The sequence below is a fragment of the Rhinolophus sinicus genome, chromosome 1 (genome assembly GCF_057876585.1).
Source record: "Rhinolophus sinicus isolate RSI-liver-muscle chromosome 1, RSI-T2T, whole genome shotgun sequence".
NCBI classification, from domain to species: Eukaryota; Metazoa; Chordata; class Mammalia; order Chiroptera; family Rhinolophidae; genus Rhinolophus; species Rhinolophus sinicus.
In genome coordinates this window covers 205,173,679-205,190,637 of record NC_142501.1, presented here as the reverse complement: position 1 = coordinate 205,190,637, position 16,959 = coordinate 205,173,679, and the positions used below count along the sequence as shown (strand labels likewise).

The 16,959-nt window shown below is 40.8% G+C and overlaps 1 protein-coding gene across 12 annotated transcripts in view; it reads right to left on the bottom strand.

The window, feature by feature from the left end:
- The window catches only part of LDB2 (LIM domain binding 2), a 353,147-nt gene that overhangs the window by 199,889 nt on the left and 136,299 nt on the right, over positions 1 to 16,959 (bottom strand). The window contains exon 1 of one of the 12 annotated variants that reach the window (XM_088792741.1): positions 2,793 to 2,964. The exons of the other annotated variants lie outside the window; for them this stretch is intronic. Within the exon in view, the coding sequence (XP_088648867.1) occupies positions 2,793 to 2,949 (157 nt within the window). The 5' untranslated portion in view covers positions 2,950 to 2,964. Of the gene's footprint in view, positions 1 to 2,792; positions 2,965 to 16,959 lie in introns of those variants that run through there. 12 annotated transcript variants of the gene reach the window in all.

Below are 16,959 nucleotides of genomic sequence, written 5' to 3'. Positions count from 1 at the left end.
AAAAGAATAAGGAGATGGATGGAAATCAGTATGGAGGTATCTCAAAAACCTGGAAGTGGAACTACCTGATGACCCAGCAATTCCACTCCTAGGTATCTATCCAGAGAAATCCAAAACATTAATTCGAAAAAATTTATGCACCCCTATGTTTACTGTACTATACACAATAGCCAAGACATGGAAACAACTGAAATGCCTATCGGTAGGTGACTAGATTGAGAAACTGCGGTACATTTATACAGTGGAGTATTACTCGGCCATAAAGAAGAATGAAATCTTACCATTTGCAACGATATGGATGGACCCAGAGAATATTAAGCTAAGTGAAATAAGTCAGACGGAGAAAGACAAATACCATATGATCTCAAGTATATGTGGAATATAAAGAATAGAATAAACGAACAAACTAATCAAAATAGTCTCAGAGATATTGAGAAAAAACTGAGGGTCGCTAGATGGGAGCAGGATGGGGATGAGGGAGAAGGTGAAGGGATTAGAAAGCACAATCGGTAACCACAAGATGGCCACAGGGATACGAAAGATAGTCTGGGGAACATAATCAATAATGTTGTAAAGATTTTGTAGGGTATTTGATGGGTACTTGTCTTATTAGGGAGACAATTTCAGGGATGGTGTAGATGCCTGATCACTGCACTATGTACCTGAAGCTGAAGCTGAATAATAATGAATGTCAACTATAATTTAATATAGATAGATAGATCGATATAGATAGATAGTCACAGGATGTGGAGTACAACATAAGGAATAGAGTCAGTGGAACTGTAACAGCGATATACGATGACAGACAGATAGTAGATTAGGGGAGGGGGGTTATCACTTTGTGAAGGGCATAAATGTCTACCCATTACATTGTTTTGTACACCTGAAACTAATAATAATAATAATTAAAAAAACCTTTATGAAGGACATTTCCAACATACAAAAATGTAGAGAGGGTATTATAAACCATTACTGTGGTTTATATCTCAATGTACTCAAGACCAGTTTCATTATAACATTTCTCTAACTTGTTTCACATTCCCATACTTTTACATAATAATAGAATTTTAAAACAATGAAACAAAATGTCTTAAGTATAACAGAACTCTATGTCTAAGTATAATAGAGATATCCTCACTAATGAACAAATATAAATGTGAAAAAGTGATTCTGGATTGAATTAAATAGATTGTTTTATTAATATCATGTGCCCATTCACTCAGGTGAAGTATCCTACTCTCATGGTGTACAACAGTTATCAAGTTCAGTCTTATAATCCAACATCCAAATTGGTACAGCCCATCTAAACTGAGCTATGTAGCAGGTGAGCTTAAAACAATAGTCCTCAAACTATAATAAATAGATATATATAACAAAAGGAGATGGGCTGTAGGGGAGAAGGAAAAGAAACATGGCATAATATGGGGTAAGAGGAATAAACAATAAAACTTGTTTAAATAGAAAAGCAGGGGAAAACTTGTGGGCTGAAACAGGGCAAATCCTTTAAGCAAGAAGACCTGTCAGAAGTGTAGCCTTCTACAAGAGGCTTAAAGAAGTAAGCTTACCCCAAAACTTTGCATTTTAGTATATAAGAGGAGAGAGAAAAAGAGGGAGAGAGGCAAAGAGGGAGTAAGGGGGAGGGAGGGAGGGAGGGAGGGAGGGAGGGGGAGAGAGAGAGAGAGAGAGAGAGAGAGAGAGAGAGAGAGAGAGAGAGAGAGAGAGAATTAAACAGTACAGTATCAAGTATCAGGCGAAGAATTACTACTGACTTGAAATATGTCCAAATACTCAAAAACTAGCAAGGCAAGAAGGAAAAACTATAATTTTGTTTTGCTTATATGAACAGCTTAATGACAGCCAATGATATACACATACATATATATAGTAGTCTATGTAGAGACTATATGTACACTGACTATACCATTAATAGTCAATGACATGTTTGTGATGGAAGCATCATTATCAAAGAGCACAATAACTAATGTAATGCAGTTAGGCTTCATATTGATGTAATTGCTAGCTGCCACCACATAAAAACACCCTGGTACATCAGTCTGCATGGATTACCCCTTGAACGGCCGGCCTCCTTTTGAGGGCAGGAGGCCCTATCATGTGCATCTCTGTATCCCTCAACAGCTACGGCTTTGTGCAAGATGTGAGCACAATAAATATTTGTTAAATGGCAAACTGAGAGAAAGTAATGCTCTCATGAACAAATCAAGGAGAAGAGAGAGTTCTAAAACGAGGCAGCCCTGTAGCTCTTTTGGCCCCAGCGGCTTGGCATGTAAATAAAGTGCTAAAAACCCTGTCAAGAAATTAAAGCCACATTTAAAAATCAAATGAGATCCCTTTTCTACTGGGAGGACTTGCGTATGGACCCATGGTCTGCTAATGCATGAAAGATGGTCCGTGTTATTATCAGCTGATCCTGAAAATATGGATGACAAGGCCCTGAATTACACAGAAAAGGCAAAAAGTCATTGCTTCACAGAAAATTCCAGCACTTCCCTTTTCTTGCTGTATTTCAGATTATTTCACATTTCAAAGCAAACTTCATCTTTCATGTTAGAATTACAAACACAAACCCTCTAGCCCTTTCTGCTCATGCTGTGAATTATGCTTCTCATATTAAAAGAGGCTTTATAAGTTCAGCCTTCATTTATCCTATTATTTATCACAAGGCTCCGCTGTTTAAGGGGAACACGTATTTGCTTACAGAGGATCGGCCCAGGTAACCCCATCAGCTCACGGGTTACACGAAATTCAGTCCAAAATTCAAGTTTAAAACTTACCATTTTTCTCTTGGAATGGCAGGAGAAAGGAAACATACAAAACACACCAGCTCAGCCGACACGCAGGAGGGGGAGGAGGGGAATTAGCAAATCTCTGAAAAATAAAGCTGCATAATCTGCTGTATTTCAGGATGCCTTTATTCTCCAAATCCCCCATCTTTGTTTAAGCTACGGACGGACTATAAAAATCAGCTCACTGGCCTCCCCTATTATACACCTCCCTGCACAAATCAAATGAAGTTTGGGTTGAAAAGCTGATAAACAAAAGAAAAGAAAAGAAAAGAAAAACTACACGACTGCCCGACACATGAGCAAGCTGATATAGTTTAAAAGCGGTTATCATTTCAAATTCTTCCCTTTCTCTCCAGGGCATAGATCATCGTTAGGAGCACACAAAACTCTGGCACTGAGCACACTTCGCCCCTTTGTTTTGGAAAGGAATTTTCTAGACATCACCACTACACAAAACGTTTCATCATTAGCACCGATTTTTAACACCTCGAGAGGGAAGTAAACAGTGGCAGTGTCACTGTTTAATATCATGGCATAACCAAGACCACCTCCTCAATTTTTCTCAGGACCCGGTTTTTCCTGGAGAAACACATTCATCTCTTGCCGAAAACAGCACGAGCTCTGCAGCATCCAGGAACCCCCAGTCCATTCTGTGTGGTTCTGTTTTCATTTGTGTTGTGTATGATGAATTCTAGATTCTGACCAACAATGTCAGGAAGAACTACCTATATTCTTCTTGGCTCTTTTGTCCCGCCTGTTCTCCTGATTTCTGGCATCAGAGGTAGTTCCTGAGATGCCCAGAGTCTTTCTCTTTCGTGTCTCTGCTTCACAGGGCCCCAGGCCCCAGTCTCAGGGTCCCTTTTACACGGCCTCATAGCACCTGAAATCTCTGCTTCATAGTCCCCATCACAATTACAAGTATCTATTGCTTAATCTCGGGTCGATGCCTCTCTCATCTGTGACACTGTGACTTCCCGAGGAAAAGGACTGTTCTTCATCGTTGAATCCTCCATGGCCAGGCCAGTGAGCCAAGCATGATACTCAATAACTGTACCACTTACCACACTGTAGGTTTTTTATAATAATAGCGAATATTTACAGAGTATGTACTACAAACCAAGCACTTCAGGTACACTATCTCCTTTATTCCTCCCCCAAACTCTCTAAGGTGGTGGCTATTGGTATCATCTTATTTTCTACATGAAAAATAGAGGCTTAGAGAGGTTAAGTCATTTGCCCAGATGTTAAAGCATAGGATAGAACCAGGGTTTAATTTCACATAGACTGACTTCAGAGCCCAAAGCCTGATCCAATAGACTCATCTTCTGTCAGAGCTGCTTCCTACCCTGGGCCAAGGAGTCAACAGGATAAGACGGTCGTGTCTCATTCGTGATGGTAATGCCTGCTCCCAGGTACGAAATTCCTGGTTCTGAGACATTCCTAATACATGCAAAGCCCTGTTCTGTTAATTATGATCATTTTTTAATTATCCCCATTGACTGTCAAGCACACTGTGACTTCCAGTTCAAGTGATGTCTCTGAGGTCTAATGGAAGGTAAGACGCAGAGTTGACTTCCAAGTGCTTCCACATGGAGCTGGAATTGGAGAGAGGGAGGGAAAGAAAACAAGGGAATTGCTCTTGGCCACCAAAAGGAATTACATAGGAACAGGAAAAGGGTAAGCATAGAAGAAGAAGGCTCATGGGTGGGACTCAAAGACACATTTATTGCACTAGAGTGGAGTGAAGTAGGGTGGGGTGGAATGGAACGGAATAGAATGGGTTCAAATAGAATGAAATGCAATAGATTGGAATGGAATTAAAACAATATGGCCAACTTGACACCTCCCACATGCCTGTTCCAATTTGTGGCTTACAGATTTACTTATGGACTGAATTGTGTGCCCTAAAAATCATGTGCTGAAGCCCTAACCAGAGCTTCATCAGTCTCAATGTGATGATATTCGAGATGGGGCCTTCGGGAGGTAATTAGGATTAGAAGAGGTCAGAAGGAGGGGGTCCTTCCTCATCATGGCATTAGTGCCCTTATAAGAAGAGGCACCAGCCAGCATACCTGTCCCTCTCCTCTCCTACTGTGTGCACACAAAGACAAAGTGTGCACATACACAGCAAGATGCCAGCCACCCACAAGCTGGGAAGAGAGTTCTCACCAGGAACCAAAATGGCCAGCACTTTGATCTTGGACTTTCCAGCCTCCAGAACTGCGAGAAAATAAACTCCTGTTGTTCAAGGCACTCGGCCTATAGCATTTTGTTACAGCAGCCTGCACTGATCAATATACTCATACTTTCCTAAAAGGTCCCCAGGAGCCTCCTCAGCCTGCTTCAACTTCCAAATCTTTGGTCCGGACTAGACTGTCTTCAATTGGTAACATTCTTTGAGGGTTCACCCCTCCCCCCATCTGGGTCAGCTAGCTTCCAAAGGACTCACTTCAGGAAAGCAAACTAATACAAATCCAAAGCTATCTGAGGCAAATCAAACCCCCTTTCCAAAACCCACCCAGTTGGCCTTTCAAGCTGTGGGTGAGATTCTGAGAATGTCCCAGCAGGAATTCAGAGGCCGTGCCTTGAAAAGTAGATCCGTCCCTCTAAAGCAATTTTGTGTAAACAATTTATTCTATCAATCTCGAGTTGCTCAGATTCCAATCTGTCTTATTATGGATGCAAACCTACAGCACAGAGAAAAAAGTCTCCCTCCCTAAAGAACTGTTGTTTCAAGACACCCAGCTGTATGATTTTCACCTCCCAGCCTTGCCTTTTCAAAGCGGACATGGTTGGAGCTTTCTTTTATAAATGCAAATACAATTATTGCGTATGCATTTCAGCACACCCTAAAATGGTAAAGGACAATACTGTGGCACTCACAATAACAATACCTTCCTTTTCATCCCCTGCCGAGCTCCAAATGTTACTTCATTAGCGTGGATTTGATCACAATGCTTTTTGCCACCATAGGTTCTCTTCCAGAGCCCAAGGAAGCTGCAAATGCTACCTAATGTATGATTATTAACCTGCGTCAAGCAAATCACAGTGGCTCAGTATACTGTTTTCCCACTAATTCAGTCCTTCATTAATAACCTTAATTATTATGCATGGATAGAATAGGATTTATGTAGTACAGAAACCTGAAATCACCATGGCAAACTCATTACCATCTCCACTACAGTTCTCTACAGAAGTCAAACTGGGAAATGTGAGAAACTGCTTAATACAGGAAGTTGTATTTTCAGAGGGTTTCTCATCTGTTTGGACAAATACACACATCTGAAGCATCAGCTGTTAGGAACCAGGATATGTGTGTATGTGGGGGAGGGGGAGACAGAGGGGAGATGCAGTCTTCCCTGAAAAGGAGTTTGGCAACAAAGCGCAACCAATGTAAGTTAAAAATGAACACTCTGCACTCAGAAAACCAAATTATGCAAATCCATCCACTTTCTACTAGCTACTGCTTCTCTGCATTGGCTGACTTTTTAAGGTTGGGGAGAAAGGCACAGGGGGTGATTGTAATCTGCTGGGTTAGCTGCTGATGTTACACAATCAAAGCTGGGGAAACTAGCCTTGACTGGAACCGGACACACATTTTTAAAAACCACCAGAACAAATAAAAATGAAACCATGAAGCAGGCCAAGCATCAGACGCAGGCCCCTTCTTAGATGGAGCATTCAGGTGAAATGGAACAGCACAACAAAGAGACGGTCCAAAACCAAATAAGGCTGCTTGTTACCTTGATGCAGCATATTTCCCTACCTTTAATAATAATGCAAGGTAGGAATAAAAAGGGATCTAATCTAGTCACTCACAGGGTGAACTGGAGTGGCATAAAATTGAAACTTGGGGAAGATGCCGTGGGCAGCACAATTCAGATGAATATTAACAAATATCCAATTATTGTACAGGAATACTTGGCATCCCACTCTTGGGCAGTCCCGGAAGTTCCTGACAAATACACGGTGCACAAACGCAGTCTAGGAGTCAGTCCTGGAATCAGGAATCTGGCTGCTGACAGAGACGGCGAATGACTGGATTATAAAACCAAGCATCTACAACTTGGGTTTAGTTCCCTGTCCCAAAGGGAAGCTTTGAGATATAATGAAATAATGAAACAGAAAGCCCTGTGGAAACAGCAACACTGGCTGAAAATTCCTTGTGTGGCACCAGTGAATCCAGTCTTTTCCAGACATCTACTAACGGGATGAGCATTGCCTTGTGGGAAGGCAAGCCTGTAGAAGTTCTGCCTTCCGATCTGATGCTTTACGCTGTGTTAACTATTGTACACAAACCACCCTAGTCATCAAGGCAATAATTAACTTCATTTTGATGTTGCCTAATTACCATGTTTACTTTTCACACTATCATCACATATTGGCTTATTTTTAAAAATATTGTTATTAGTGGTAACAGATAAAATAAATAAAAATCCCAGTACTTGTCAGGGACGAAGCTGCAGAAGACCCTCTCTATCTTTCGGGAGGCAGCCTGCCACCGTGAAAAGAGAACAGGGTTTGGATTCTGGGGGAACAAAATAAACAATCTGAGTTCAAATTTTGACTTGGCCTTAGTTCTCTCCTCTGAGAAATGAGAATAGTAATTACCTTTTTAGAGTTGTTTGGCAGATTAGATAGATGAGATGCTTTACGGGTTATTTCTACCCTACTCTGTGGCTCATAGTAGGTCCTCTTTAAATGGCTGTAATGGTAATGATGGCTGACAAAAATGGCTAGTTGTGTCAGATCTTTGGAGCAAGATGTTTGAAAACCCAGACACTGAGGTAATTCACGCAACCGCTATATGTTTAATCCTATTGGTTAGTAAGTAAATAAGTGAATGAGAAAGTGAATGAATGAATGAAAATTGAAGGAACATGCCAACACTACTAATCTGTAAAATTTTCAGCAATTGAATCTCTGATCCCTAGAACAGTGCCAAGTGTTCAAAATGTGTTGTAGTGAATAAAATGAAACTTTATTTTTAAAAATTTTCAAATAAGCATTGTTGCTCTGGTCTTTGACCTTAACCGCAGCCCACACGGAAATGTCCATCTGTACACAGCCCTCTCCAGACCAACCCCTTCCGTCTCCCTCTGCCCCCTCAGTTTCCCCCTCCTCTCCCTGCCTTCCCTCTGACTGTTGCCTACATCTGAGATGCCTCATGTTTCTCACTGTTTCTCACCCAAGATGAGGAAGAACTGGTTCTTGTCTTCTCAGGACTCAGGTTGGGAAATGCTGTAACTTGGACACAAAAGAATGAGAAAAGTCATAATCCCTCAAATTGGGAGACTGATGATGTATCTAGGTGGGACCTCAAACTGTGAGTGCTTGTTCACATGGAGGCCTCCAGGTAACCCGCCTCTCCCACACTGCTCTGCCCACGGTCCACTGACATGGGGGGAGATGGGGAAGGGGGATCTGAAGGGGCCTGGAGGACCTGTGAGAAGATAATCCCAAACTGACTCTGCAGGTGAAGTGGGTGAGTTCCCCTCCACTCCCCTCTCTGCATCTCTCTTCAGTCCTTGTAAGAGAGGAGCTGGACTTGTAGGCAGGTACAGGCACGGCGCCACAGCCCCTGGGAGGCAGCCTGTGTGTGTCCAGCAACACCATCCATGGCATATGGAGACCATGCCCACCCTCCTGCTTCCTGTCCACAGCCCCTTCTCTCCTCCCAGTCTCTGTGCCCCTAAACCTCGGCTCTGGGCAAGAATGGTCCCCTCTACCTACCTGCTCCCTCTGGCTCTCGGGCACACACATTGCACAGACTCCACCTCACATTCAATTTAGTTTGTTAAGTTTAGCAGTGAAGGTGACAGACATAGAGTCAAAAGCACATGATTGAGGGGTTCCATCTAGAAGACCCAACGAGTGGTATCAAAATCTGATGCAATCAGTGATTTGGGAGGGACCTATAAATGGGACATGTCATTCAGGTAGAATATCAGGAATCTCACCAGCTCTGTCTCTGGACACACCATCTCCCCATTCCCAAAGGGATGGTACAACTTTCACCATGGTAAGACCAAAATAATGACAAAATGGCTGTATGTTTTTACATGAAGAAGAGGAAGAAGGAGGAGGAAGAAGCGCGCGTGATGATGAAACATACGAAGAGCCTGGAACACTGGAAATTATTTTTCTGCAACCTTCATATGATGCATTGCCCAGAACTAAAAGCTACACAGTCTTGACGATTTTTGGTTTTTATTCCTACAGTCTACAGTACATAAAATTAATTTGTATTCTGCTATACAAAATCCATATTTACTTTTGTCAAATGGAAAGACACACTTTTGCTTTTGCAATACCTATGAAAATGTTTAAGACTACCAGAGGTGTCCTCAGAGGCAAGTGAAAATCTGGTTCATCTGTATTAAGTATAAGGAGACAGAGAACATTTGGCAAATTAATGAACAAATGTTAGGAGTGTTAAGTGCAGAATGAATGAATATGCAAATAGATGAAATAACATTTGCAGCCCTGTACTGAATAAATTCTTACCATGGATTCTTTACCCATAGTTTATGCAAATCTCAATTCAGGCTGGTTGATATTTCTAGTAATTTGGGGTCCTTTGATAGAGGGGACAGCTAAAAATTCTAGACCCAATTCTTCTAAATTGGAAAATTCCTATCATTTTGGAATATCTGTCCCCAAATCACTGTGACAGCAGAAGAAATTAAAAGTTACTTCCGAGAGAGAGAGAGAGAGAGAGAGAGAGAGAGAGAGAGAGAGAGAGAGAGAGAGCTTGAACACTTGAAAGGAAGAGACTGCATTACAATTCTTCCAAATGGAATTTTCAACTGGGCTTCTATTTAATTAAACCAATCTAGGGCACACTCAGAATGCAGAATCTCGAATTTTGACCACTTTATCAATTTCTGAAACTCTTTTTGATGATATAAATTATTTTCTTTTGCAGACAATTTTTTGGAGAAGGAGTAGACAGCAAGTACAAAGCAGAAAAGAAAAAAAGGGTAAGTTATGACTTTAAAATACACTAAAGCGACTTATTTTTTAATGAAGTAAATTGCACTTTGTATCTGAATTCAAATGATCATACTTTTAAAAATTATAATTAAAATGCACTATAAAAGCATGTGTTCATTTGTTGGATTATATAAAAGAGGTTCCTTATACATGAAATAAAGGAATCATGTGATAACATTGTTCAATTAATATGATTAATGGAAATAAGAAATTTAAAATTTAAAACTTGGAATTGGAGATGGGCAGGAGATACCACAGATTTTATTACAAGACTTCAATAAATATTTCTTGGTTTTGTTTTGTTTTATTAGCACTAAACTATGACATCTTCCATTTGAAAGAAATCAGCTTTGGTTTTGATTCTCTAACAAACAGTTTTCCTCATTTCTTCTCCCGGCAGATGCCCAACTATTTAAACTCTTCTTCAATCTTGTCACAGTTGGTGATATTCCCGTCTTACACTGCCTTAAACAGACCACTTGTGAGCCTTGGAGGTTTGTAGGTGTCTATCATGATGCATTTTCTGGTAACAGTTTCTTAGCTACATGGCTAATCTTTTGTTCTTTTTCCACCTTTTGTTGTTTGCCCATGGATCAATTTCACTAGGCCTGAAATAGTGTGAGCTGGTCTTTTGATTGTTCCTCCATATCCTTCGTCCTTACTGCTGCTAAAACCAGGTCCTAACTCATGAACTTTCTGCATCGTTTGGTTTTTGTATGATGTTAATATGATAATTGTGTAGTATAACTCAGGGATTGTTGGGCTTCTCTCTGCCATCGGAGAACTGTGTTCTGGATGACTTCTTATTGATATACACGAATAAGCGTTTTTCTTCTATACTAAGTGACACAATGATTCTGGCTGTCTTGATGACTTACTTTGTCCTACAGGTATATTTCATTCATAGTTTGACAGGATTTTCCATCTTAATGATTACTTGGAATTATCTCCTTAATGTATTATAATCTCTGTATCCTATTTATAGTTTTTAAAAAATCTTATCCTCTACACCATAAGTGTAACATTCAGTAATGAGACCAAAACGCACTGCACATCTCAGAAATATATGACCAGGAAAGACTCTCCCAATCAGAAATGCTACTCGTGAACCCAAATCAAGCCCTTTTAAAAAATGCATTAACTTTCTCAAGTAATCAGGATCAAAAACATAATTTGATAATTGGTAGTAGTTATAATCAAGTTTTTTTAATTCTACTTTAGTTTTCATTCAGATATACAGAATTATGGGACTTTTGTCACCTCCAGGGAGGCTGAGCTCTGCCGCTCACTCCAAGGCAGGACCATTTCAGTTTGGAACACTGACGTTTTGAAAGATCTTCCTTTTAAAGCATGACAGTCTACCAACATGTTACTTTCATCATTTCCAATGAGTTCTAGTTTATTCATTGGACAAATATTATTTAGTGCCAACTGTGGTGTCAGGTAAAGTATTAGGTATTGGAGATGAAAAGATGGAAAAGTTATAATCACTGTCTGAGGACATCTCCAGTGAGGTCCCAGCTAGCATCCTGTAAACAGATAACCATGAACTAGGAGAGCTATGCCATAACAGACGGGTGTGCCACATGTCACAGCACAGAAAGGCAGGATCAATTAATTCCCCAAAGACACCCAGGGAGAGAGGTGAGCTGCGAAACATGAAAATCAAGTAGGAAAGAATCCAGGTTGATTTTGTATCCAAATCTGAAACTTCTTCACCCTGTCTGCCGATAGACACGTGAGAATCCTATACTCACTTTGTCTCTTCTCTCTTCTCCCAGGTATATTTATTTTCCTAGATTTTTTCACCCTTTATACATTCCTCAGACAGGTTTAGCTTGATCCCCACTTCCACTGCCACCCCAGTAGAGGCTGGTTTAAGCCCCTGGATTTGCTCTCTTGGCACCCCATATATTTTACTCATCATACTTATCACAACTCAAATTAATTAATAATGAGTGTACCTTTACTTTATTGGCCTCTACCCCTTGAGAATCTAAAGTCTAAACTATCCAGAATTATCTAGACTCTAGAATGAAGCATCTAAACTTCGTGAGGGCAGAGGCCATGGCTGTCTCATTCACTGTCTCCAGAGCAGAAGCAGATTGGAGGACACAGCGGAACACAGTACACACTGCTGAGTGGACACACGAATGGACAAATGCCCCATTTCATACACAACGTGAGTTTGAATTCTTTTTCCGACAACAACCCCCAGCTAGTCTAATGTGGAGCTTAAAGAATTGATCCCATGTTTCCAGACTTGTTCATCCTACTTCTAGATACAGGGGAGAGGCCTCCAGAGAACAACATTTGATAAACCACAGAAGCCTCAGGATTTGGAATTCTCTGTCAGAAAGGGTAGAGAAAACTTTTCTAAGGCTTTGGAGGGTGATCCCAGAGAGAGGCTTCGGAGCCCCATAAACAAAGAACTGGTAGCCAGGCCACACTCTTCCCTTCTTTTCAGTATATTAAAAACCAAAGGACACTCATGGAATCAGACAGTCCTTATCATATTTTCTATCAGTTCCATGTCCTCGAAACCCAACAGTCTCTTAAAATCTATAGAGCAGCTCCTTAAAGGCAAGTGCCAGCCAAACCAGACCACTAACCATTTTTCCAAATACCTTCTTTGCCTCCTTGGGGTGGGATTCTTCCATTCTATTCCTTCTGCACTGCCCCCACTCATCTCTACCTCTGGCCCGAATTCTACCCATAGTCTCTACCATGTCTCCATACCCCCCAGCAGGAAATAACCTATCTTTTCAAGCTCACAGGGTGCTTGATACTAGTTTGATGATACTTGTCAGGAAGTCTTGCATCATAACGATTTAATTGTCCCATGTCCCTGGTAGGCAGAATTCTAAGATGGCCCACCCCCTGGGGTACATACCCTGCCCAATCCCCTCCTCTCGCATGTGAACAAGGAGAACTTGGGACTCTGGTGAGATATCGCTCAATGGTTCCATTACATTAGATGACAGAGGGATTGTGCAGATGTAATTCAAGTCCTTAAGCAGATGACTTTGAATTCATCAAAAGGGAGATGATCCTGGGTGGGCCTGGCCTCATCAGGTGATCCCAAAATGTTAGAGAGATTTGAGGGGCGAGAGATTCTCCTGCGGCCTTTGAAAGAGCAAGCTGCCGTGTTGTGCAGGGGACCACAAGCCAGGGAAAAGAGGGAGGCCCCTAGTTGCTGAAAACAGTCTCTAGCTCACAGCAAGCAAGAAAGTGGGCATATCTGTCCTACAACTACAAGAAACTGAATTCTGCCAACAACAATGAGTCTCAGATGGAATGGAGGTCCCAACTGACACCTTGATTTCTGCCCTGTGAGACTGGGCAGAGGATCATCTAGTTAACCAGCGCCTGTATCCTGACCCACAGAAAACGCGAAATAATAAATGTGTGAGGTTTGCAGCGCTAAATTTGTGGTAATTTGATATGTTGGAATAGAAAACTAAAACATCCATCAAGTAGGTTGTCTCCAATTTTTCACACATCAAGTGAATTCAATGAATTTAGTGACAATTCATACTGCACTTGCCTCTGAGATTGTGGAGATGATTCAAAGAACAAAATTAAACAAATTATGTTCCCCAGAAACTATGTTACCTCCAGACTACAGTCAATAAAAAAGGAGTATAGAGCTTTTAGCCAGTTACCAAATAAAGTCTTGTGTTTTCTAAAGAATTGAGACACATGAATTTGAATCCTAGCTCTATCACTCATTAGCTGGATTGCCTTGCACAAGTCAAAGCCAAGTCAACTTCGTGGTATATTATCTACAAATAATCACTAGAATAGCAACTACTTGTTGATAAACTCCCATGTATCAGGGACCATAGGTGTATTATTTACAAATACCATTATACCACGCCAAATAGACATTACATTCGCTTTGCTGATGAAAGAGTGAGGCTCAGCGAGATTAGGTATAAAAACCAAGGTCATGCAGTCACTGCAGGTTCAAGCCCATGATCTGAAGCTTGTCTGTCTCTCAGGTCTGGGCTATTTCTCTAAAGTGAGGTGTTACTGTAAGGCCCTCTCTAATCGCATCATCCTGGAAATACAGACGGAGCGTGAGATTTCCACAGCACGGGGCAAGGAGAGGAGAGACCCCTCCTCCCTCGCACACACCTGGGAAGTGAGACACATGGGGTTCCTGGCAGTGCAGATGTGTCCAGGCTGAGACAATGACAGACCCAGAGCCCAGGCAGGCAGGCTGCACGGATCTAAGAGCTCGTTTACTTAGAACAGCGGGAAGAAAGTCAGGCGTGAACTTTCTGAGCCTCAAAGATAGTCTCAAGGCCCGCTGGGGAATAAGCATAAATCTTCAAATTTATCCAAAGTTTAGCAAATTCACAATGACAAATGTAACAGTTCATCTAAATTGAAGTTCATCTCTTGGCAGTTGTGGAGGCTTGGAGAAAATGCCAGCAACAAGGACTTGGAAGGAAATAAATCTTTAGATTCCCTGAAAACATAGGTAGTTATTATGGAAGACATATGGAGGATCCCATACTGCGTCGAAAAAGAAAATTTATAAATGTCAGCTCTGCAGCAGCAATGTTGGAGGGATTGAAGCAATCCACACTTAACTATGATGAAAAAAATATGCTGTGAGTACACATTTGCCATTAAGAACTAATTATTCTTAACCTGTGCTGTTTCCAGGAGTAGCGGCTGAGGAGAGAAGGCTCCAGAATCCAGAGCAAGAGATAGATTTGTTTTTCATCCAAACATGTAACATTTAAAGAGTCTCTACTGTTTAAAACTGCTACTGAAAGCAGGATAGTAAAGGGGCCGCAATATGTGTGTCTATTGCAGAAGAGCCGAGTTCTGAGTCTCTGGGTACCTGATTTTCTTTTTCTCTACAGTACAGATGGTCAGGGTAACACCTGCTTCTGGGCACATAGCAAGGGTGGAATGAGACACTGCCACCCAGGCGCGCTCAGCAAATAGGAACTTCGGGTCTCCTCTCTAACCCTTATCACGGGAGGCACAGTGGCTACAGAGAAAAGTAAGACAGTCCTCCCACTCCATCAGCTTACAGATGGTCCTGATTTATGAAAGAATTTTATAAACTGCAAAGCACTATCAGAATACTTGTCATTTTAACTCGTTAACCAACCCAGGAGGTTATTGTTGGATACGTTTGAAAAACCACCAAGACAAGGATCCACTCAGTATCTGACTCATTTTTTAAAATTTATAATATAGCAAGGATTACTTATTTTGGACTAAAAATTGGAATCTGTAACTGTGGTTTTGTCTAAAAAGCTACTATTGCAGGGTCTTGGGAAAAAAAAAAAGGAGTAACAAATAAAATTGCAATTCAAAACCAGGGAGATAGAAAGAGAAAGCGTACCATATGCATTCCTTGTTTCCCTGGGGAGGGTCATCTTCCCTTTTCCTCCTGAAGGCTCTGAATGGGCATCACACCCATTAAACAGCGTGCCCTCTTGGCAACAAAGCCCAAGGCTAAAACTAGGAAGAACACAGGTGTCACACCAACTGTCAAGAGATACAATGGGACCTCAGGAAGGATACTACAAACTTCTCATAAGACACATGTAACTTCTTAGAACTTCTGTAAGTCACGTCACGGAGGCAACGCAGAAGATGAGCCTGAATTCAATAAATCTTTACTATTTCCACAGCTGGGCCTGCGTGCACAGGACTGGTGGACCATTTTCTTAAATAAGGCATGGTGCTGGTCTGACATTAATTTAACAAGGTAATTATCAAGTGAAAAATAGCTGTGGCACGACTGTGAACCTGAATAATAACTCCCATAATTACTGATTTTGGGCTCATCTTTTTAAAAAGAAATAATAGGTTTCTAAGCACTAAAGCATTTTATAGGAAATATATTTGAGTACAGTATCTAGTAGTATGAAGAACTATTAATGATATAATTAGCAGTATATTTACATAATCTGCCGGAGACCATTTATCATTTCTCTTACGACTCTATTGAAGAGAACCAATAAGAATGGGAATGTTATTTTATGCAGGCTACCTTGAAAAAGTTGATTATTATTGACTTTTTTTAAAGCTTGAAAGCTGAACTTTCCTAAATGCCTCGATTGAAAACTGAATGAGTGTAAGTTGACTTTATCAAATGCTACATGACAAACATATCCAGAGGAAATTTTACGTGGACAAATATATCTCTCAGGTAACTAACTTCACGTATTGGAATATTTTCAAAGCTTGCCTTAATTCTGCAGCACACAAAGGGACATCCTTTCACTGAGGACCATCTCAAGTGGTTGGTTTTTACCGGGAATGCAAGAGTGACATGGAGATACCATGTGTGTCAGTGAGGAAATACCCTCCTGAGCATTACTGACTAGGCTTGCCCCATAATTAGATTCTGGAAGAACTCTTGTTTTTCCTCATTGTTCTCAGTGTAACTTACCCATCTTGGCATAACAAATGATGTATTTTTCAAAGTAAAGCAAAGACAAACAATCAAATTGCAAATAAGATTATTCAAAGGCAGGACTACAGAAGACATACGTATTTTTAGAAAAGTCTGTAAAAATAATGTAATACTCTTTTTTGTTCCAGATAGTATGGCAAGCTTGTCTCATAAAAAGGGAGTGGCTTTATTATCAGGCTCGCATGTGACCTTACTTCCTTCTACAGGTCTTCAAAATGATTATTAGTGTCAATTGTCAATTTCAAGTCCTCCTGACTTGTTAAAAAGCCAACATACACGTTGCATCAGAAAAGTTCCCATCAAAGAGTATATTAAAGATAGCATCAATTGGGAAAGGACCGACTTCATAAAAATAAACAAGCACACTGTAATCGTGTGAGGCTGATTCTCTTGGAATGAATAATAAAAGCAAAATACATGAAGGCACCAAGTTCTGTAAGCTCTTGAATTAGAATACTTCAATATGACTACCTTGATTAAACAATAAATAAGGAAACACATCCTGATGGGTGATTTTGCCATGAAGCTTCTATATTCTTAATGAAATGCACCTGCACACTGCTTAAGATCGTGGTACAAGATTGCTCATTTAAACTGACTTCAACAAATGCTTTATTTCACCCCACTTTCACAAATAAGGTAACTTCACGATCTGAAAACAAGACACAGAAGTGAAGATTAAGCTACACATTGGCTTGTGGGGAGGAT